This window comes from Ambystoma mexicanum, chromosome 14 (genome assembly GCF_040938575.1).
Source record: "Ambystoma mexicanum isolate Mex_15411 chromosome 14, UKY_AmexF1_1, whole genome shotgun sequence".
Lineage (NCBI taxonomy): Eukaryota > Metazoa > Chordata > Amphibia > Caudata > Ambystomatidae > Ambystoma > Ambystoma mexicanum.
This window is the reverse complement of record NC_090940.1, coordinates 282,965,047-282,990,148: the sequence shown is the minus strand read 5'-3', so window position 1 is coordinate 282,990,148 and position 25,102 is coordinate 282,965,047. Positions and strand designations below refer to the sequence as shown.

At 46.6% G+C, this 25,102-nt stretch overlaps 1 protein-coding gene across 1 annotated transcript in view; it reads left to right on the top strand.

The window, feature by feature from the left end:
- The window catches only part of POLE2 (DNA polymerase epsilon 2, accessory subunit), a 1,095,907-nt gene that overhangs the window by 58,398 nt on the left and 1,012,407 nt on the right, over positions 1 to 25,102 (top strand). Inside the window, exon 2 of the mRNA XM_069637399.1 lies at positions 2,912 to 3,012. Coding sequence (XP_069493500.1) covers positions 2,912 to 3,012 — 101 coding nt within the window. The remainder of the gene's footprint in view (positions 1 to 2,911; positions 3,013 to 25,102) is intronic.

Sequence of the window (25,102 nt, the reverse complement as noted above, 5' to 3'; positions counted from 1 at the left end):
TCATCTTCTTCCTGGTATACCCGCTTGCCAGAACTAACTAAAATGTATCCCCTTCCTGGTTCACTCGCCTGCCAGGATAAAACACCTACTACTACAATGTGTACTTTACGCTAAGGCCTGTTCCAAACCCTCCACACTAGACTCATCAGTGAGGAGATTTGAACCAACAACTGTGTTCTGACTTGAGTGTCGTGTAGACCGTTGAGACCTTCGTCCCCAAGTGACACACAGGGAAACCAAAAGAATCCTGCTGTGCAACCTTTGGGGCCACAGGTGGGAGATGTTACTTCCCGGATCCACGGAACCTCTGGAACACCGATGCTGCTGCAAAAAGAACGAGGTTAAGTACCAGGCAATCACAAAATATATCACAAGAATCAAAGGATCTGAATAGTCTTACCTATCCAGTGTTTAGAAAACCCAGGAAACCTAGGAGAGAGGTTCAAGATTCAGATGATGCGGTCCCTAGAACAAGAGGAACGCAGGCAAGTGTGGATACAGGATAAGCCACCTGTATAGCTGAAGGTGTAACTTGAATCCCAAAAGGGAAATAGCGTAGAAGTTCAACAAAGTACCAAAGGATGATCCGAAGACAAGTGAGGGTCGTGCCAAAATCCAGCAGTAGGTAAACAGTTCCAAGCAAAGGTACAAAAGGGTAATCCGAAGGAGTCCAAGTGAGAGTTCCAAGATAAAGGTAACCAAATAGAGTTTATCTAACGTAGCGCCAAACAGGGTCTGAAGACAGCTGAGAAGCAATGAGTGTTCCGTGCATCAAGCCTTATATACTGTGCGTTTCGGGGTCATGTGACGTCCACCAAGGTCACGTGGGAAACGCCGCTCTGAATCACGTGAGCAAGTGAACGATCGGCGTGGAGGTGTACCGCCGCCCCTTCTGCTGTATGTTCTCCATGGCAGCTGCCAGTGCAGGAATGGCTGCAATCGAGCCCGTAAATCGTACCTGGTATGGAGCTTTCGGTCCTTTGGGTAAACCGAATCACATGAGCCTCGAACCCTGGAGGGAGTCGTGTGGGAACCCGAGGAAGGTGTTGGGGAAATGTGAGCAGTGTTCTGGTGTGCAGTGTATCGGTGTGCAGAGGATCGCCTAACAAACTGCTTCTCTGGTCAGTCTTTTGACTTCTAACACAATTGGCTTACATCTTCAAAATGGATATTCCACAAAAGGATAATGATTCTCTTGTTGGTCGGTTTGCCTTAGGCAATGCAGGTTACAGTTCTCTCCTCCTTGATCCCTTTTACAAGGAGGGCTTTGCTCCTGCTCTCTTTGATTTCTATCTGTACAACATTTTGGCTGCTGGCAATGTGGTTTACTACTTTCTCCCTCTGCACATCATTTTCTGTTAATATTATATCCCAATTGCCTTTAGCAATGCGGGCTACAATATTTCCCTATTCGGAATCCCTTGTTGGGAGAGTTGCGTCCCAATTTGCCGCAATTCAATAGTTTGGTAGTCAAAATAATTATTACCTGACTGTCTCCTTCGAGCGCCCCGAGGTCACCTTCTTCAGGCGAACTCACTGGTATGCCCTGTCGTATCCTTCTGACTCACTCCTGTATTGCTGCTTTGCTTTTCGGGACCTCCTCTGTGTTTGACAGCTCCTGCTGGTCGGCCTCTCTTGCGCTGACCTTCAATGGAGCTTTCGCAGCTCTCTGCATTCTCCTTTGAAAATTCAATACTGGAGCAGTTCAGTGTGTAGAGAGCTTCTCTCTTTCTCACATGGCGGCTGGCTTCAATACTGCTTCCCGATGTGTGTCCTCTACGTAGCTCAGGAGTTCCGACCTCTGCCACGTCTTCTACATGGTGTCCTGCCGCCACAACGGCAACTTCAGCTTCTCCCTGCTACTTCCTCCTCACCCGCACCTAAAAGGCCTTTAAGTGTTTAAAGGTCACGCTCGGGTTTAGGCCATTACAACAACTAAACCGCTCACAACGGTTTACTACCCCTGGACCCCTCTTCCTCATCTCAGTACAAAGAGTATTATTGAAGTCCATAATGTTCTTATTTTTTGATTAATTAATCCATTCTGTTTGGATGATTTAGAGGATTTACACCTAAGGGAGGGTTTTAAAGGAGTTGATTTTTCCTTGTACCTGAGCTCTAAACATGAGGTCGAATTAGAACTACTGGAAGTTGTAACATTAACCTCCTGATTTACCCCCCCCCCCCCCCCCCCACTCCCCTCTGTGTACTATTTTCATGTTTGTTGAAAGGGTCTTCATACTTGGCACTTTAGGTAATTATGGGAGAGAGAGCCTTACAGTGACAGCTGCCATTAGATGTTTAGGCAATAGGGAACTCTCATCCTCCGAAGAGGATGAATACTGCAAATCTCCCAATGGAGTCACCACTTTCCCCTGACAACCACCTCCTCCTTGATGATCCTTCCTCCTGATACCACTCCCAGGGTTAGGATCAGGTAGTGGCTGCCTTTCGCTGGCCACATGGGAGGAGACTTTAGACCGGGGTTTCATTTTGATACTGCAGGATTCATCACAGTGGTCAGAAGAGGACGAATGGATAGGGATGTTGGAAGTAGGGAGAGGGAAAGATAGGATGACTAGGACAAGCGCATTGCCCTTGATTGCGTTGGTGTATTGTGAACGTAGGGAAAGTGCTGAGTTGAAGGGTGCTTATGTATAATTTCTAGCTCACTCACTCATATTGCGCTCCTTAATCCATAGATTGGTTCATGCTTCCTTTCACCATCTAGACAGCTTTTATAATTTCTCATGTTTTTTCATGTTCCATTCTTTGAGGTATGTTGACGTCATTTTAAATAGAAACAGTAAATTGGAATGTAATACATGACGAGATCCCATTGATTTCTTTACTAGCAGATAAACTTTGTCACTGTCTTTAATTTTTATTTTTTTTTTCTCTTGACTTTTAGTGAAGCCAGTAGATACCTTACAGAAACTCTGCAGTCTGTAAATGAAGTGGAGCTGGAAGATGTAATCGACAGCATCATTGATGCTGTTGAAAAGCAGCCCTGTGAGTAATATCTTAGTAAATATACTGATCGTAGAGCAATATTTGAGCTGCCTTGTCATTGGGACTTCGTTTGAAAATGAGTACATTGTTTGGGTCCCCACAAGCAGTGTTTGAAATTCAGAATCGATGAGCAGGAGCTAAAACCAGTTCCTGGGTCTAAGGCATCACCCAGTAGAGGTAGGAACTACAGCTAGGGAACCAGGAGCAAGTACACCATGAACTGCAAATCTAATTTCCACATGAGATGCACACTTTACCGTTTTGCTAATTTTGTATGACCCTTTATATTTAAATCTGTCTTGGATGTATCCCAATCTTTCTTTATTTACATTTTAAAACACTTGGTTACCACATATTTATGTTTTTAAGGCAACAGAGGGCCTGGGGAGCTAAAAGTAGCTCCTGGTAACTGGTGGTTTTAAGCCAACCAGGCTCTTATAGGGTAGAAGCAGGAGCTAAATGGATCCCAGCAGTTCTGACCCCTGCACAAGGCATGTTGGGGTGTAATTGTGCCCTCCACTTGGGACCATCTACTTCGGTTTACTCTGCACATAGTGACTCTGGAGCCTCCTTTCCCCTTGTAATCCATGGGCACACATTTCACAGAAATGTTTCCTCCAGCATCAATGATTTGACTGTGGTGGCATTTGATTCATCCTCATCTCTTTAATGTGTTGAGGGGAGGCATTTCTTCATCCATCTTCTGCTTTATTTTCCTATCTCTCAAGAGAAGGAAGGGTCAATGTTCCTATGCAGTGTTTTCCTTTTGGAAAAGTGGAATTGTGTTTTTGTTGCTATGTTGGCAGATGTTGGAACCCGGAAAGCGGAGTGCTATTGTCCGCCTTGGCACTGGACCAAAAAGTTGTATGCTTCAGGGCAAAAACGTGTTTACCTCCATGTGCTTCAATTATTGCTATATTTAGTGTTAATATGTGAAACAAACTGTCCAGTGGTAATCTGGTAGGGTCTCAATTTCATGTCCCCTTCCACATCACCTTCTGGTGTCTGTATTCCGGGCACAGGACACATGCAGCACCCCATGTTTTAAGTACGCCTGCTACAATGACAAGTTTAACTTTCAACTGCTTCTTAGATCTAGGTCTTTGATATATTAAGTACCTAAAATAACTGTCCGGAGACCAGCATCATTGACATATGTGATGAATCCATTGGAGTCATCACAGATACCCCGAAGGTAACCACCCATGGGGACGGCAGCCACTACCTGATCCTGACCCTGGGGATGGCTATATGAGGGAGGATCACATGGGAGGAGACAACCTCCGGGGAGATGTCATGTCTTCATTGGATGAGGCACGGTATCCTGCATTTGCCCATGAAGAAAACCCGTTGATACCCAATATCCTAATAGCCTAATGCCATGCATCTGTTTCCTCCCTTAGGGAAAATAGAGAAACGGGGTGACCCTCGGGAGAGAGGTGATGTCTTTGGGGAAAGACACATCGCTGATTACTTTTTAGGCATGTTTCCTCCATTGCTCAGGCCTTAATGGCTAATTGTACCTGCATCCTCATCCATGTACTGAATCCAGTATTAATATTCCCCGACATAACCAGAGCAATATACTTACTGAGACGAGGAAGAGGCAGGGAGCAGTAATTACTCCTGAAAGAATCCCATACCAGCTTCCTCAAAATCACCTAAAGAATCATCCATCACCTACTGAGACAAGGGAAAGACAAAGAACAATAATGATCACTAAAACCGGGAAGCCTACGCTGAGGTCTAGTGTTTGGAACCTCTTTAATCAGACCGGGAGATTTAAAACCCACCCAGCTGACCGCAATGAGGGAGTGCTGCAGACGCTGAGCTGCGTGGTGACCTTCACAAGCACTGGCTGGAACATTAGGGGAGAAGACGCTGCGGGAAACGTTGCTGAAGCTAAGCTGCCCAGCAGGAGAAGGAATCCAAGTACAGAGGATTCGCTGCCCAAGAGGGAAAGGCAGCAGAAACCAGAGACCAGCACAGCAGTGGCTCAGCGGATAACAGGTTGCATGCCGAGCCCACAATCTTATGAGAAAAGAATCAGAGAGGCTGGAGAGACTCATGAAGAACCAGGTAAGCCCAGGGAAGCGGAAAGAGTTACCGGGTTGCCTGCAAGTGTGCACTGCTTTCAAAGTGAAATATTTGAAGAAGATAATAAATCTAAAAGCTATACCACGAGTGAGCAAAGTGAAATATGTGGACAAACTAAAAGACCCATAAGCTGTTCCACGAACAAGTCGCTGAACCTGCATCTTAAAGGGACAGAAAGAGAAAACGGAGTAAAGGCAAACGAAATTGAGAGTGGGGCAAAAACCCTATATATGAAGGAGAGAACCATTCAAGAAATGTTACTCCAACATTAGGTTGGTATTGTTTCAAGGGTAAAATAGAATTATAATAAAAGTATGATATGAAAGTCCTGGTAGGAGAGTATACGAGGTGAAGATAAATGTGTAAAAGACTGAAGCAGCCCTGACAGAAGACTATGCCAGGCCAAATATCAAGTGTGTCTTAATTACAGGAGAATCCTTGGGAAGTCATATACCCTAGGATCTTGAACTGTTTGAAACATGATTCTTTGTTTTGAACATTACCTACAAAAAGGAACCTGGGGAAGGGAACTACTTCCCCGAGAACTGAGTGTGCGCCAAGAGGGAGAAGCTATCCTCTTGGGCTACAAGAAACGTGCATATTGGTAACGGGAACCTGGGGATCGGAGCCATTTCCTGGCACTATGAACATTATCCACTTTGAACATTTGGTATATTTTTTTGTTGAATTTGTGCACCTTAAGATCCAGAGAGACTATACTTTTCACCTTGGAGTTAAGTATTTTTAGAGTGTGAGGGCCAGAATAGGATTTCGGACACAGGACATATTTTTACCTTGGACATCCTGACAAACGACAGACTCCTTCGTTTTGGTTGAGGTAGGGAAAGAAAGGTATTGAATAAAAGTTTATAGTGAAAACTAGGAGTCCTATGCGTCTCATTCCTGGCTCCTCACAGAATTCTCTTAAGTTCCTAAAAATATCACACAAATTGTGAGATGCTTTACAAATCTGTACTGACCTGATGGGCATTACCAATCGTGTTGGGAAGAGGCCAACATCTAAATTTGTGAATTGGACCTTATACTAATGCTTTGCTTGAAATCCTTTGAACATATCTTCATCATGTTGGTATGAGGTACCAAATAAGGAGCGGGAAGGTTCAAAACCAATTTCGTGTCTCAGCCTCAGTGGCACCGGTAACTCATAAGTGATGTTTTATTAGAATAATTTGGAGGCAAACATTTAGTTCAGCACTAAAGGGCACACCATAGCACTTTAAAAAAGTGATAAACACCCAAAAGTACAATACTATAAACCAAGCCTTTACTAATGTGACAGTCGAGGTTAATGATAATTATTTGTTATTTATATCGCGCTTTCGCCAACGCGCTGTACATAGAACATTTTACATACAATCATGAATGATGAAGTCTTGGAATAATGTTAGAAACATTATTTTATTTCATTAGTTGTCTGGGTTGGCTTTTAAAGTACATTTTGGGAGTCAATACGGAGTATTGCATCAATCTGTGTTGCAATCCATGTTGGATGCTTCAAAATTTTCTGGAACTAATTATCCTAGCATATCAGTCTTTTTGCAGCATTTGATTTATCTCGTTAGTGTTTTCTTAATGCTTACCACAGTCCCAGTGTGCAGCCGTTTCACAGCTAGTCATTCGCTGTGGTAGTTTGCTCTCACTTTTCCAGTGTGTAAATGAGCAAAAGTTTCACAGTTTGTAATTTAGCTGGGGACTCTTTAGGTCTGATGTTTATACAACATACAATTAGTCTAACCAAGTGACATCTAATTGTGACCGAATATCATCAGTCCACAAGTTCATAATAGTACACTTCATACAAAGCTTGTTGAAAAAGGGCAACACACAACATTTTTACAAATGTTAGAAGATACATGTAAAATGTAAAGGCTAACACATTGCAAGAGGCACATAAAAAGCATTAAATGAGTAACACTAAGAACCGACAAAGCAATTCATTATACTAGAATTTAAGACCTAAAAGACCTCAAACTTGACACGATCCCTGTATGGTAACGTTTTAGCGACAAGGCATGTGATACCCCGTGCACATTAATACTATGATGGTTTGTGTGTGTGTTTTATTTCCCTAAAGGATAAGCAAAATAATTTTTTTAAAGGGGTTCTTACCGCAGGCTCGTAAACGGTGCCACGCTGTTCCAACTCGCCATCAACTGTAAAGGGTGCCAAGATCGGTAGATGCGTGTTAAATTACATTCCTATAGCTGGTGTGTTCAAATGCCTAGCATACTACAGAAGGCCCTTGACCATGCTCCTTTGTTGCTTTCTCTGTGTTTTGGTGTCTGTCTCCTTCCTGTCCTCGAAAGCGGTCTTTTCTCACTTCTATTTTGCTTATGTTGAGCTTCTCACCTTTGGGTATGAGTCTGGCACCCGATAGGACTGAGATGACTGGCATATGCTTGCATTACTCCTTGCCGTCTCTGTATTGCTAGCAGTCAAATGTTCTCTTTCAGCAGCGATTATTCTGCCTTGTCCTTTGTCCCCACTGGGTCTTTATTGGACATTGGATGGGCCAGGCATTGCTGGCCTCACAGTCCTCTGAATGCACTGTAAAGGGGACCGATGTCCCATTTTTCCCTTTCACTTTTCCAGCACTGGTAATTAATCTGCTCCTCTACTGCACACCTCACCATCATATCCGAATAGTAATGACCCTGCCTTCTTCTCTGGTCACCATGCAAATATAATCAGCATAAAATTGCCAATTGAATAAAGGGCATTGGATGCAGAAAGAATACAAACACTGCACCAGAACAGTGCCGTCATTGTTATTATGCCCAAACCTTGTTGCAGCCCCACAGCCACCCAGATTGTCAACCCTGCATTAAGCAGCATAACCTCTCTGAAAAAAACCTATGCTTAAAGTTGTAGCCATAGATCCCAGGTAAAAGCCTGCAGAGGTTTATAGCCATCCACGGTACCTATGGGTACCTTTGCCTAAGATACGTACATCAGTCTTCCCCCAGCACTATTTCCTCCATTATCTTCATTCCTTCGCCTACTCCCTGTTATCCAGAAAGGAGTGAAATTCTGTTCAATAGTTCACTGGTATCCGCATTGGGTTGCTAGTGTGTGATAGGTCTCTTCCCTTACATTACAGGTTGTCAAATCATTAGCCCATCTCTTGTAACTGGGAGGGTGTCATTTGACCAGTACAACTGCTAAGTTAAAGAATCTACTTTGAAGTGGGGACAGTTTCATTGAGACCCCCAGAAACACCATCTCTTGGCCTATCATCATCACAACCCCAAAATAACTCCCTGATATCTGATGGCAAAAAGATTTGGACCTCAGGGATGCCAAGATTCGATGGTGTTGGCAAGTGGGACATCCAAGACTGTAAGAGTGGATTAGGTGAGGCAAAATGTAGGACCACATGAGTACTCTGTGGAGTGTCATCCGTTAGCTCACTTTGGGAAATACAATACCTTTTTAGAGAGTGCTGACGCAACTTAACCACATATTGTCTGTGATGGCTATCCCTGTGTCTGTACCACACATTTACCTAATCTTTTTTAAGAACTTTCCATGTCAGCATGGAGGAGCATAGTATGCAAGATGGTTATCTGTTTTATACTAAAATACAGAGTGGGGATACACAGCCGATTCACTGTATGTCAACTACAGGACCATAATGCACTCCAATGGAGCTAACCCCTAAGAAATTAACAAATGTGTAAAGCAAGGTAAATTATTTATTTTATTATTTATTTTTTATTGTTATTTAGTCTATTTTAAACTTACCATCCATTACTTTATCAAACTATTACAATTTAAACAAATATTACACAATTCATTATATCAGCATTTAAAATCGCTTAATTCACCCTTAATATCTAACGAAAACATAAGTGTGGAGAGCCCTCCACAGTAGTTCATCAGTGCTTATTTGTTTAGCGTGTTTCCGAACACTTCATTGAGGAATTTAGTTAATGCAAATGTCATTTTGAAGTCTTCCCCCCCACACATTTACCGCCACCATTCATTCAGAGCTGAGGACGGTTTTCCCATATAAAGTCCCCTAAGTAAGTTGTTCTCAGATCTCTCAGGGCTGGGCAAAATAGGGTTAGGTGCTGCAGGGTCTCCTTCTAAAGCATCATCCTTCGTATGTAAAACCCCCTTGTTTGCGAGATGTTAAGACCTCTTTTGTATGCATTAGACTCATTCCAAACTTAAGAAATAATGCTCAATGATATGGGCTGGGGAATTTTACTGGGTGTATCCTGGGAGAACGTTCATGAATTTAGGTTGGGTATCTTGCTGTCCAAATAGTTCCTTGTTTCTGGACTCTGTTTTCTGCCAGTCTTTACACCAATGCTTATTTTTTAGTTATTAACTGTTCTGAAGTGCCCAGACGTATTAATACCCCTCTGCATTGTTCCACCAATGCTTTCAATACACCATCGAAGGGGACCCCCTTCTCCTCCTTTAACCCAAGCAATTGTGGTGGGCTATCCTCCACAATTAGTTTCTGAACGGCGCTAGGGACTTCCAGGTCCCCATTGCTTTGATCAAAAGAAGTCCCAAATCATATCTAATAATTAGGATCAGAGTACATTTGCCAAACCTAGAACTCTCCTCCAAAAGATACCTTTTAGTGTTCCCCAGATTTCCCATGATAGACACAATGCTGACTCCTCCCCATATGATAGGGCCGGAATAACCTTTTGGGATTGATGGGAATTTCTTGTGAATCGCCACTTCTTGGGCCGCTAAGCTCTTTGTCTTGGCCCTTAACTCATCCACCGACCAGAAGTCGTTCACACTCTGATTCACACACATTCCCAAATAGCTAACAGCTTTTACTGTTCCTATCAACTCCTGTCCCACTGATCATTGGAAGGAACTATGTTTTCTTACTGCAAGCTTCTGCAGCACCAAGTAATCTGTTTTAGCTCCATTTATTATTAAGCATTTGGAATTAACATAGTCCTCCACGATCTTTAACTTCCTCTGAAGACCAATTGGTCGAGTATTACCAAATCGTCTGCGTACAGCATCCATCCCACCGGGACACCATTTACCTTTGGCAGGAATGCATTGAGCGGGTTAATGACTTCTTTTTGGTCTGGAATAAACAGGTTGAACAAGGCAGGGGCCAAAGGATAGAAGGGCTAGGCTAGTCTGTTCAGTCACACCTGAATTGATGCATCTCCATATAAGGTCCTAATTGCCAGGGTCAAGTCTTTAGGGCAGTTCCACTGCTCGAGCTTCAGCCACAGCAGGTCACGATCCACACTGTCAAAGGCCTGCTTTAGGTCGATGAAGGCCAGGTAAATCTCATGCCCTTCCTTCAGTGCCCAGATTTTCAATACATTTAGCAAGAACAGATTAAGGCTGCATCCAACCTCCCTGATGAAACCGGTTTGTCGATGGTTGTATTGTTCTGACCTCAACGTCCACTCTTGCAGTCTCTTCAGTAATGTTGAGGCAAATAATTTTCCTAAAACATCCAGAAGGGCAATAGGGTGATAATCTTTCGAGTCCGCCCTATTGCCCCTCTTGAAAATCGGGACCAGTATGGCCGTTTTCCATGAGATGGACTGCCCCAAGTCTCATAATCCTACCAAACAGGATATAACAAAACACAGGCCATTCCTTCGGAGCTTCTCGCAGCATACTTTTTGTCAATCCATCCGGGCAGGGGGCACAGGAGCTGCAAACCTTTTGAATCAGACGTATTATTTCTTCTTTATCAAAGAGAATTGGACATTCCCACTCTTCCGCCAAGGGTAAGTTCACTTTATTACTGTTCAAGGCTTTAACAAGGTTTCCATAGTGGTCTGCCCATTTGTCCTCAGACACCTGATTACTTTGGAGCGCTAGTTATTGCCCCCCTGTTTCGTTTAGTACTTGCCATAGATTCCTTGTGTTACTTGCTACCAATCTGAGCATTGCTTCTGCGTCATGTTGCAGTACAATACTTCTATGCAAGGTCAGCCAGTTTTTGTATTTTTCTTTTTTTTACAGCAAGCGACTCTCACCGGGCCAGGGAGACTTTGCATCTTCCTAAGGTCCCTGTGTAAATTTCTCTTTTGAGCCTGAATGGCTTGAACATACACATGTTTTCAGTTAACCTGTGGTTTACCCCCTTTGGGTCGATGTTGGTGAAGTCTAATAATAGGGGCGTATACTTCCTCGTAGTAGATTGAGGGCTTATCTCAGCTAAAAGGTTTTTGTCAGCTGCGGTACCTCAGTTGGGCCTCTCCTCGGCCTATTACGGCCAGGCTCCACCTCCACACTCGATACCTAAGTCTCTTCTCATCGGGGAGAGACACCACGTCGTTATGATCACTTTTTCGTGTCGGAATTACTTCTAACAATCTTACCAAGTGACCAATGTTTTGGGAAACCACAAAATAGTCCAATGTGGAATACTGGGTTCCTCTATGCCAAGTGAGTGCCCCCGGTATATCTGTGACTATTTTACCGTTCAGTATTGGGACATTTTGTTCACGAATGTCCCTTAACCACATTGCTGCTCTGCCTTTCTTCCCCTGCCATTCTCTCCCTACGTTTTAACTTTCTCTTTAATCACATGCAAGGCAGTCAATGTTCAGGTCAACACATAATATAATCCATCATTCAGCCAGCAATATTTTGAAGTCATCAATGAAGTACATCACACAGTCCACAAAGCCAGTTTTCTTCCATGCGATAGGATTCCAGTATAGGTTGATAATCACCAACACGTTTTCCCCGGCACTCTTTGTGACTCCACCCCAATTGTCACTATTTGTATATATGGGTTAGGGTTACGTTCTCTCAATACCTTTTAACCCACTCCCAGTTTTTACCAGTGTTAACCCTTTAAGTGCCATGGGTATTTCTCCCCAGTGCCAGAGCCTTTTTTGGTAATTTTGGTATGTGGCCATTCAATGGCTTGTAACTTTTTCGTTACATGAGATATCTCGGCCAAATTTGGCTCCTTTTTTTCCCACATGTAGGCGGTCGTAACGCCACCCAGGAATCCCAGGTTGCTGTAGGGGGGTGAGAGAAAATAAGGAAAATGTGCGAAAATTTTGGGTTTTTTCAAAAAATGCCAATAAAATGATGTACAAAGAAGCCTGTGGTTTTTTCCTTGTAAGAGCTAGGAACAAATGGTTTGCTGTGCTGAGTTCCCCAATGTGTTGGCTTTCAGGAACAGGTTGAGTGGAAATGGAAAAAAATTATTTTGATGGGGTTATCAACCGTTTTATGAGAGGTAGGCGATTTTTGCCATTTTTGCCAATTGGACATGCATGGACGGAATGGAAGAAAAGGGCAGGAAAGCCAAATTGGAGGACAGAAAGGCATATATTTCTGAAAAGTAGACAAAATTCCAAGTTTAGGAAGGGGTGATTTGCATAGGTCAGGCAACAGCTAGGTAGGGGAAACTGCCATCGAATGGGGGAAAAGCGGGAAAATGACTGAAAAAAAGGTATGTGTTGGACATGGTTGGCTTGGTACGGCAATGGCTTCTATGAATTTTGAGAAAAGCAATGCTCCGCTACATTCCCCCGACTCTTGCAGTTAGGAGAGCATACCATTTTTGTAGTGTTTGTACAAAACAAGCGATACCACAAGCCAAACACTGAGCCATGGTACACAGGAGTTTTACGCTCACGGCCTGACCAGACGCACTTAGCATGTGTAAATTGGGAAAACCAATGTGGTGAGGAACGGCAGCCATACATTTTTTGAAAGAGCACAGGCAGACCTTTTCAAGGGTAGGTGACTTGTGCAGGTTACAAAAGAGTATGGTGGCTAAAGCAGCAACTAAATGTAGGTCACATTTGGGAAAAGAAAGGGTTGTGAGACAAAGGGCTCCAGCAAATGGGTCAAAACGTTATGAAAACCACACAAACACAACATATGGCCTACCGTCCCGCGTTCCCACAGGTGTCCCGATGAAAACGGTACCTCACATGTGTGGGTGCACCTACCTGGCCGCCAAGGGGAAAGCCTAAAACACAAGTAACCCCAAGTCTGTTTTCAGAGGGAAATCTCAGACATTCTGCCAACCGGCACAACGTACAGATATGGACCTCGGGTGTCCAAGCCACTGAGGAAAACAGGGAACCCCATGCATTTCCAAAAAGAGGACACCCGTGGGAATCCGCAAAAATATGATATGCCCAAATTGCCCCAGATTTTATTACCCCACACCCCCGCAAAGTCCGAAATGTGGGAAAAAATACGCAATTTCCGCACATTTCACTCGGCTCACCCATCGAAACACGCCCCCAACAACACATGGCCTACCGTCACGCGTTCCCACAGGTGTCCCGATGAAAACGGTACCTCACATGTGTGGGTGCACCTTACCTGGCCGCCAAGTGGAAAGCCTAAAACACAAGTAACCCCAAGTCTGTTTTCACACCGGAAATGTCACACTCTCACATCATACAGATATGGGCCTCGGGTGTCCAAGCCACCGAGGAAAACAGGGAACCCCATGCATTTCCGAAAAGACCCGTGGGAATCCGCAAAGGTATGATATGCCCAAATTGCCCCAGATTTTATTACCCAGACACCCCCGCAAAGTCCGAAATGTGGGAAAAAATACACAATTTCCGCACATTTCACTCGGCTCACCCATCGAAACACGCCCCCAACAACACATGGCCTACCGTCACGCGTTCCCACAGGTGTCCCGATGAAAACGGTACCTCACATGTGTGGGTGCACCTACCTGGCCGCCAAGGGGAAAGCCTAAAACACAAGTAACCCCAAGTCTGTTTTCAGAGACAAATCTCAGACATTCTGCCGACCGGCACAACATACAGATATGGGCCTCGGGTGTCCAAGCCACAGAGGAAAACAGGGAACCCCATGCATTTCCGAAAAGAGGACACCCGTGGGAATCCGCAGAGGTATGATATGCCCAAATTGCCCCAGATTTTATTACCCAGACACCCCTGCAAAGTCCGAAATGTGCCCCGGACTTTGCGGGGGTTTTTGGGTAATAAATTCTGGGGCAATTTGGGCATATCATACCTCTGCAGATTCCCACGGGTGTCCTCTTTTCGGAAATGCATGGGGTTCCCTGTTTTCCTTGCTGGCTTCGACACCCTAGGCCCAAATCTGTAGGTTGCCCACATGAACAAATTGTGCTGTGGCGAAAGGCTTGGGGTTACCAGCGGGTTACCCTTTTCCTTTTGCGAACCCCGGTAGGTGCACCCACACATGCGAGGTACCTTTTTCGTCGGGACACCTGTGGGAACACGAGAAGGTATGACATCTGCTGTTGGCGACGTGTTTCGGTGAGTGGACACAGGGAAATGTCTCTGAAATTGGCCGGAAATGAAGACAATTCTCAGACATTTCCCTCTGGCCACTCACCGAAACACACCGCCAACAACACGTGGCCTACCTTCCCGCATCGCCACACGTGTCCCAATGAGAGACTGACCTCTTGTGTGCAGGTGTGGTACCTGAGTGACAATGGGTACATCTTTAGTATAGTAACTTCGCTGTAGTGCGCTTAGGAAACAGTAAAGTACTGGCAGTAAGCCATTTCACATGCACCTTTCCTCACACTTCCCATACATACCAGGCGCAATGCAGTTAGACACGCAAGGTGGGATTTAGCACAAGGACAAACCTCCTTCTGTTGCACAAGAAGGTTTGTCCTTGTGAGCAGTGATGCCACGACAAGGCACCCACCGGATCACTGGCCATTCGTATCCCTTTCGTGTCTGCAGTCAGTTGGCATCCATTTCAGCAGTTGCACTTCTACCAAATCACTAGCACCAGAGCAAGTGTATCTACACATGAGCATATCTACACACTTATACCACATGGACATGTGTGTACAATGCAACTGTGTCTCTAGCAATATCTTAACTATCATTTGGCATCAATTTCATAGCAACTGTGTCTGCATGCAAACTTTATGTGCCGGCAATCACATGTGGACAGTGATAGCAAGTGCATACTGGCTGACTTCGCTACCCTGCCCTACAGGCGCTATCTTCCACACCAGCTTTCAGTATGCCCATAGCATCTATGGGTAAACATTCTTATGTTCCACCGTACCCACACAAAACAGCCATCATGCAACATGACAATCATTTCGGCAGTGCTGGAAAAGTCCATTCACAGAAATTGCATCTGCATGTTCTTTGTATCTTTACCTAATTCACACACCAATCGTATCCAATTCATTCCTACAGAAGACGTGTCACTTACACCACACATAACATTACTCGCAGTAAAACAATAAACAAGGCAGGATCTTACGAGGTACGCAAGACACCGCTGCCATATAGTTGGTGTCCAAGTACCACTTTCATGACACTTAGACCTCAAGGGAGGGAGCCAAAGTGGCGTGTATTATTTTGAAAAGACACCCCTTGAGTGGAGGGAACCTGAATGGTGTTCTGGTCTTCCACAACGCACGGCTTGAGTAGAGGTAGCGGGACTGGCCTTTCCTTGCTTGCCAAACCTTAGGTGGAAGGAGCCAGATTTGGGTTCCTGTCCAAAGTACGCCGGAAGCGGATGGGGTTTTCCAGATGTTTTTTTTTGTAAGGCAATCCCGAACAGGAGCAAGCTGCACTCCCATAGGGGAGTGACCCAGAGTGCTCCACCCTTCTTCTCCATGGCCCGCCTCAACTAGAGGCGGTGGAGTGGCATTCCTTTCCAAGATGTGCCTGCTTTGGAAGAAACAAGCATTGCGTTACTTTGCAAGGCACACCACGCGCAGATGGAGCTAGACTGCCTTTTCCTTATGAGGCAGACCTGAAGTGAAAGGTACCGGGGGTGATGTCTCTTTCCCAGGCAGGCCTCAAGTGGAAGGGGCAGGACTAGCATTGCTTGCCAAAGCACGCCAAAGGGGAGTAAAGCAGAGTGCTGTCCCCACCTACTCCAAGGCACACCTCAAGTGGAGGGAGCTAGAGTGGCATTTCTTTCCAAGATGTGCCTGCTTTGGAAGAAACAAGCATTGCGTTACTTTGCAAGGCACACCACGCGCAGAGGGAGCTAGACTGCATTTTCCTTATGAGGCAGACCTGAAGTGAAAGGTACCGGGGGTGATGTCTCTTTCCCAGGCAGGCCTCAAGTGGAGGGGGCAGGACTAGCATTGCTTGCCAAAGCATGCCAAAGGGGAGTAAAGCAGAGTGCTGACCCCACCTACTCCAAGGCACACCTCAAGCGGAGGGAGCTAGAGTGGCATTTCTTTCCAAGATGTGCCTGCTTTGGAAGAAACAAGCATTGCATTACTTTGCAAGGCACACCACATGCAGAGGGAGCTAGACTGCCTTTTCCTTATGATGCAGACCTGAAGTGAAAGGTACCGGGGGTGATGTCTCTTTCCCATGCAGGCCTCAAGTGGAGGGGGCAGGACTAGCATTGCTTGCCAAAGCACGCCAAAGGGGAGTAAAGCAGAGTGCTGTCCCCACCTACTCCAAGGCACACCTCAAGTGGAGGGAGCTAGAGTGGCATTTCTTTCCAAGATGTGCCTGCTTTGGAAGAAACAAGCATTGCGTTACTTTGCAAGGCACACCACGCGCAGAGGGAGCTAGACTGCCTTTTCCTTATGAGGCAGACCTGAAGTGAAAGGTACCGGGGGTGATGTCTCTTTCCCAGGCAGGCCTCAAGTGGAGGGGGCAGGACTAGCATTGCTTGCCAAAGCACGCCAAAGGGGAAAGACCCGCATGGCACAACTCAAGTACAGGGACTCATAATGATTACTATTTCGTAGGCACGCCTCCAATGGAAGGAGCCTGATTAGCGTTCCTTTGCAAGTCACGCTTTGAGCTGAGGGATCTAGACTGATGTACATTTTCTTGACAGGCCTCAAGGGAAAGCTACGGCTGTGGTTGCCTTTCCAAGGCAAGCCTCAAGTGGAGGAAGCAGGACTAGCGATGCTCGTGAATGCACGCTAAATCAAGTGAAGTGAGTTGACATCCTGTTGCATTTTCATTGAAGGTACACCTCCAGGGCAGGGTGCAAGAGTGCCATTCCTTTACAAGACATGCACGATTTCAGTGGCTAAGGGTCCCTTTCAAGGAATGATGGGCATTTTCGGAAATCAGTCGATCTCCCAATAATTTTCCTTTGTATGATACAAAAGGAAACAAGGCTGAAAGCAGAGGGCAGGCTGGGAAGGGCATTGGGGACAGTACACCCGAGTATCCTTCCTCTTTCCTTGTTTTGTACACACCTTACATTTTCGGTACGGTTGTGCCTTCGTGGCAGTGGGAGGAACATAATCACCAAAGTGTCGCTCTTGCAATCTGGCCACATCTTCGACCTCTGGAAAAGAGGGGATTTGTACATGAACATTAGCCAGAGATTGAACAATTTCTAATTCAAAATCCAAAAAGGAGAGCTTGTTTTCTGGAGTAGCTGCACGGTACACCACATAAGCATTGTACGTTGCCATATTCACAATGTGTGTGGCTAACTTTTTGTACCAGAAACGCGACTTGCGTTCAGCGTGGTATGACTCAAGCACTTGGTCATTTTTGTCTACTCCACCCATGTACTTGTTGTAATCCAGAATGCAATTGGGCTTCAACACTTGCTGAGTCTGCCTGCGCAGAGGGACAGCTGAAGTACTTTCATCATGAATAGTACTTGGCATGTACACATCCCTTTTGTCGCAGAATTTCACTGCTAACAATTCATCCTGCCGCAATGCCATACATTGTCCCTTGGCCAACTTCTTACACACAAGTTGTCTGGGGAAGCCTTTGCGATTACTGCGGATTGTACCGCATGCCAGTGTGCCCACATTGAACAATTCCTTGAACAGTGGAATTCCGGTGTAGAAATTGTCTACATACAAATGATGTCCCTTGTGGAGCCATGGTGTGAGAAGATCCCAAACAATCTTCTCACTTGTCCCTAAATGGGCTGGGCAGCCCGAGGGTTTAGGGTAGAGTCTTTACCGGTGTAGACTCTCATGCTGCTGGCATACCCAGTGGTACTTTCACACAACATGTACATTTTAATTCCATATCGTGATCTCTTGCTAGGAATGTATTGCCTGAATACAAGGCGACCTTTGAACAACACCAACTATTCATCAATGGATATGTTCTGGCTAGGAACATACACCTCTGCAAATCGTTGAGTGAAGTGGTCCAGAAATGGCTTAAGTTTGAACAGCCTATCAAAGTTTGGGTCCGTTTTGGGTAATGCTGCCGAGTTGTCATTGAAGTGCAACATACGTTGCAGTGCTTGAAAGCGATTTCTGCTCAATGTAGCTGAAAAAAACGGGCAATAAAGTGGTGCTACAGTAGACCAGTATATTGCGGCAGACGGCTTGTGTCCAATTCCCATGAGCAAAATGAGACCCCAAAACTGTCTCATTTCAACATCGTTTGTGGGTACCCATGCTTGTGCTCTGGAGTGGGGTTTCAGAGTTGGACCCCTAGAACTCATGAACTGTGCAGCGTATAAATTGGTTTGCCGAACCACATTTGCAATGAACCCATCATCAACAAAAAGGTTGAACAAATCAATAGGCTGAAACCCTTCTGTATTCACTGTGCACCCTGATATACCAGTGAAAGGGGGCACAACAGGCTGAGCCATTGCTGGAGGCACCCAGAGCGACTCTTGAGTCATGTCAGGAACTGCCACATTGCGTGGCCGTCTTGCACGTCCCCTCCCCCTTACAGGTCCCCTGCATGTGGGAAGTGTGCAAAAAGGTGGACGCACTCTTCCTTCCTCTTCATCATCAGATGATGACGATGATGAGTGGGAGGAGGGACTTTCGTCAATGGCCATCTCACTTCCCCAATCACTTCCCTCGTGCCCCTCAGAAGCACTATCTGTTTCAGAATGCATGTACACATCTGTGCCTTGCTCTGAGCCAGACTCCATCACTGCAGCTAATGCCTCCACACCAGACATTGATCGCCGAGAAGCCATGAGTACCTTCGCTATGGAACCCTTCACTGCCCAAAGACCAGATGAAGACTGAAACAAGAAGTATGTGTGCTTCTGAAAGTATGGAACGTAGCACAGTAAGTGGTATTCAGTGCCACAAACCTACTCCACACAAGTACACCAAAAGGTCCAGACTTTGCTCACAAACTGTAGCAGCCCTCTGCAATATGACGTACTCCCTGCACGCTACAATAAACGGAGTAGTACTTTGCAAACACTCACGTGAAATGCTAAGGACCAGCTGACTGCTTTCCTACAAGTGGGTAGACAGCTACAACACACCTGCACCTAAAAGAAAGAGAACAAAAAATCTATGGACAATGTACTATTCCGCTAAACTGTACAGAAATACAAGCGTGGGGACGAGGATTTCAGCCACACTACCTATTCAGAAACAGCCAACATGCTTTGCACCATGCCCTCCTCCATGGGATGCTTGTGGATGGGAAATCGAGGTGAGAAGGAACCATGCAACGTATTAGTGATTGGGTGAGTTGAAAAGCCATAGGCAATGAAGAAGCAGAAAGGGAAGATAAATAAAGTACACGGCTGGCCCTTCCGGGCAACTGCTGGCACACTTTTGACAAAAACACCTGCTCATTCATATAGGGGTGTCTATTGTAAGGGGAAAGCTCACAAGGACAAAATTATTGCAAGGCCAAGCAAATTGATGTAGGCTGAAGCAAGTAGTGATGGGTACCTAAGAAATAAGTAGCAGAAACATACTGAATGCTTTGACATGCCATGAATGCAAACAATTACTAGAAAGTGGAAGTCTCACTGCCAACATACTTACTACCATTTCTATTCACTTTTCACATCTTCCAGTGTGTCCATCAGTCACTGGGCAAACCCCCCCTAAAATAGCGTCTGGGCAAAATCCATTATGTTTCCAATGAACAGCTCCATGCCTGTTTTGGAAAGGTGCACCCCATCTCTGTGAAACATCACAGCACCTTTGATATTGCCATGGTGAATGGTCCGTATTCTGGTGTTGCCCTCTGTCAGTCTAGTGAACTCGCCATTCATTTTCCACACCGAGCGGTTGATGGCCCTTCTATTCCCTTGAGTTCTCCAATCCATCCTGGGAATCATCTGGGACCAGGCCACCACAGTGTTTGGAAACCTCTGTGCAATCCATTCAAGGTCTGCCATGAGCTGCTCCCGTACCACCTTCCGTCCCACAGACGCAAAATCATTTCCTCCCAGGTGAACCACTATAAGGTCAGGGGGGGGCCTTTCCTTTTGCTTGGGCAGCGATGATGGCTCCTGGGAGCTGGTGAAGGCGCATCCCCCCCACCCCAAACCAATGCACTGCAAGGCCATCCCTTCCAGACCCAGATGTAGGTGGCCCTCGCAAAAGTCGTGCAGCCCTTTGGATATAAGAGTGGCCGAAAATCCACACAACCCTCATCCTCACTAGGAAATGGAAACAGGAAAACACCCATGATTATGGCTACACATACATTTTACCACATTACACAACAATTGCACCAATACATGACTCTTGTAACAATCCCAGACACACACTTCACCCATTCGGAAACCACCTCTCATTTGAGATAACAGTAGGTCGACACATAATTGCCACATTATTTTCAGGGCAAGGAGGTGAAGAAGATAGTATGTCACCTTTTGCCAATAACACAGTTGTGCTGGCGCAATTGTAATCAGTAAAAGTTGTCTGCTCCTGTGGCCCACTGCCTGCCCAGCACGGTGGTAAGGTGACTTGCACATGCTACATCGTTACAATTTGGCAGGGTGACTAGTCTCACAGAGGATATGAAGTCCACAGGAAGTGTGCTTTGTACGCTCTCTGAATATAGGTACCCTGACTGAATGTGCCACATTTACCACAAATGGGTGCACCTTCAGACACTTTCAATGTGAGTGTTTCGGCCATAGCTCCAGGACCACTAGTGACCTTGGGGGCACTTCACTACCAAGGAAAGGAGGTGGCCAAGGTCACACCCATCACCCACCACTACCCTACATAGCTTCCTGGTCAGCACTACAGCTTTCCTCTCCTGGAAGGGATTGGACCCTGCCAGGGCACCCTGCACCCACTGCTGAATTTGGAGGACAAAATATCCACCTGGGGGACGGACGCCCAAGGCCAATGACACCCCCCTCTCTAGCTACCCTGCGTTACAGTTTTTCCCCCTGCAAAAGGATGGGGACCCTGACAGGGCACACTGGGACCACTGCTGAAATTGGACCACAGAAATGGTGAACTTTGCAGTGAAAGGAATGAGCTCTGTAACAAGTGTGCGTAGCATGCTCAGAAAAAATGACCATCTATATAACTACTGGAAACATTTTTTTAGAATTTGCTGCTACTTATGTCGGCCAAACCTTTCCTTCTGCAAAGCAGCTGCCTTACTCAATGCAAGGCACACCCATCACTGGCCCCCGACCCTCCCCACTACCCTTTCACACCCTTATCACTGACAATGCAGCCACAATTCCTTCCACCGCAGTAACCCTCCACCCCCACATTACCAAGTAATAAATGTTGTACTTACATAAGTCAGCAATAGCTTTTCAGTAGCCGCAACTGCAAAGGAAACATAAAAGAATTAAAATCAATGCTTTGCCTACCAATTACACATCCAAACTGTCTGGCAACTATCTGTACATTTTTCACTTCCTTCCACCAGTTCCATGACACTTCTCAGTCATCTACCACTACGGAAGGCTAGACTGCACACGGATTGGAAATGGAAATAAGACAAGTGGGCATATGGCATCCTGCAGAAAAAACATAAAAATAAATAAATCCCGGAAATCTGGCACCAAACCATCACTGTTTGGAAACATCTGTGCTATCCATTCCAGTTCCTCCATTAGCAGCTCATGTATCCCTTTCCCTCCCACATACGCTAAATCTTTTCCTCCCAGGTGCACCACTGTAGGGTGGGGGGGTTACATCTCCTTTTGCATGGACATCGCTGATGGCTCCTCAGAGCTGGTGAAAGCACTTCCCCCTAACCCCAAACCAATGCACCAGGAGGGCATCCCTTTGAGAGCCAGATGTGGTTGGCCCTCGGAAAATCGTGCAGCCCTTTGGGTGAAAGAGTAGGCAATTATCTACACAACCCTCATCGTCACTATGATATGGAAACAAGTGAACCCCCATGAATATGCCTATACATACAGTTCACCAACTAGCTGAATGATTGTGTGAACACATGGCTCTTGTAACAATCCCAGACACACACTTCACCCATTCGGACATGCACCTCTCATGTGAATTTACAGTAGGTCATTACGTAATTGGCACTTGTGTTTTAGGGGAAGGAGGTGGGAAAGAGGTGAAGAAGACAGTATGTCACCTTGTGCCAATAACACAGTTGTGCTGGGGCAATTGTAATCAGTAAAGGTTGTCTGCTCCTGTGGCCCACCGCCTGCACTGCACGGTGGTAAGGTGACTTCCACATGCTACACCATTACACTTTGGCTGGGTGACTAGTCTGACAGAGGATATGACCTGTGCAGCAAGGGTGCTTTGTAACCTCTCCGAATATAGTTACTCTGACAGAATGTGCGCCATTCATTACACATGCATGCAAATTTGGACACTTTGATTGTGAGAAATTGGGGCGCAGCTCCTAAAGTACTGGTGAACTTGGGGCCATTCGACTACCAAGGCAGAGAGGCAGCCAAGGTCACACGCATCAACCACCACCACCCTACATCTCTGCCTGGCCAGCACTGCAGCTTTCCCCTCTAGGACGGGATGGGGACCGTGCCGGGGCACCCTGCACCCACTGCTGCTTTTGAGGGACAAAATATCCATCTGGGAGATGGGCGCCCAAGGCCAATGACTTCACCCCCCACCCCTCCTGCCCCTCTAGCTACCCTGCGTTACAGCTTTTCCCCCTGCAAAAGGATGGGGAGCCTGGCGGGGCTCACAGGGACGACTGCTGGAAAAGGACCACAGAAATGGTGATCGTTGCAGTAAAAGTAGTGTTCTCTGTATCAAGTATGCGTACCATGCTCAGAACAAAATGACCATCTGCATTACTACCGGCAACATTTTTGAAAAGGAGCTGCTACTTATGTCGGCCAATTTTTCCTTCTTCAAAGCAGCCACCTTCCTCAATGCAAGGCACTCCCATCACTGGCCCCCGAACCGCCCTACTACCCTTTCTCACCCATACCACTGACACTGCAGCCACAGTTTCTCCCACCACAGTAACCCTCCACCCTCACATTACCAAGTAATATATGTGGTACTTACATAAGTCAGCATAAGCTTTTCAGTAGCCGCAACTGCAACAGAAACATAAAAGAATTACATTCAGTGCTTTGCCTACCAATAACACATCCAAACTGTCTGGCATATATCTACATTTTTCAGCTCCTTCCACCACATACATGAAACTTCTCAGTCATCTACCTCCACAGAAGGCTGGACTGCACAGTGATAGCAAACTGGCCTAAGACCAATGGGTGTATGGCAACCCCCAGCACACAAAAAAAACATTGCACAGATGGCTAAGTGGCAAACTTCCCTCCCAGGGAAACAGCACTGTTCAGCTGCACTGGGGGGCGTTTTGTCTGCAACCCGGGCAAGTGTGTTCCTGGCCACCCCAATACCTCCCCAGAGCACCCACTTCCTTCACAACAGAACACTACAGGCCCTGTTCACCCCCATCCCAATAGCAATGTGCCCTCCACCCACTATAAAATGTTGGAATAAGCAAAATTTCATACGTACATAACAAGGGAGAAGCTTGAACTGCTCAAGACCTGTAAAGGGAAGAACAAAACATATATCATCTGTGTCAGCCCACCCACATACCAGACCACCCATATTGGCCCCCCCTGTTGCATTGGCCTGTACGTTTTGGGCACCCCGGCGCCAGACTGGCACACCAATGTGCCCCTCTACGCCAAGGCAGGTATAGTAAACGAAGAACCCAATTCAAAATGGCAGGCTCCCTTTTGTGGGGGCGTAGGGGCCCCCTACACCGCCGTGGAATTTTCTAACGTGAGGGGGGTTTCACCTCTCCACCACCACCCCAATTTGAGGGGCGGCCCATCTCATGTAGCCCTCCCAAAGGGCAGATAAGGGGGGAGGCTGTTGGGCTCAGGCGTCCGTTCCTAGGAGCAGATATCTGGTCCCAGGGAGGGCTGCATGACATGGCACCCACTCCATTGTGGGCAGGGGGGTTAACGCCCCATTCCTTTAGAAACTTTCCCAACCCTTTGGGGTGCCCCACCGCCCCCCCTAAAAAACCTTCCAACAATTTCACTTTTTTCCTTTGGTAACCCAACTCCCTTTGTGCACAGGGGCACATTGGTGTGCCAATCTGGCGCCGGAGTGCCCAAACCTTACTGCCCCATCTATTGGGGGTCCTGCCCCACCTTTTGGGGTGCCCCCCCCACCCCACCCCCAATGGCTGGGGGACACACCTCATGCAGGCCTCCCTGGGCCTCCTCCAAACGGCTGCGTGAGGTACACCCCACCTCCATTTGGGGTGAGGGGGGAGAGGGCCACCCCAAAAGGTGGGGCAGGACCCCCAATAGATGGGGCAGTAGGGTTTGGGCACCCTGGGGGCAGATAGCCACACTAATGTGGCCATCTGCACCAAGCAAAGTTGGGTAAACAAAAAACAAAATGCAAATTCATAGGCTGCTATTTAGGGGGGGCTGAGGGCCACCCTAAATTGGCAGCGCATGATGTACCGCAACGGGGGGGGGCCCTCAACCCCCCCACCCCAAATGGAGGGCCCCACCTCATGCAACCCTCCCTGGGGGCAGATATCTGCTCCTAGGAAGGGGCATCTGACCCCAGGGAGGGATGCATGAGGTGAGGCCCCCCCTATCTGCCCCCAGGGAGGCTTGCATGAGGTGGGGCCCTCCATTTGGGGTGGGGGGGTTGAGGGCCACCCCCCGTTGCGGTACATCATGCGCTGCCAATTTAGGGTGGCCCTCAGCCCCCCTAAAAAGCAGCCTGTGATTTTGTATATTTTTTTTGTTTACCCAACTTTGCTTGGTGCAGATGGCCACATTATTGTGGCTATCTGCCCCCAGGGTGCCCAAACCCTACTGCCCCATCTATTGGGGGTCCTGCCCCACCTTT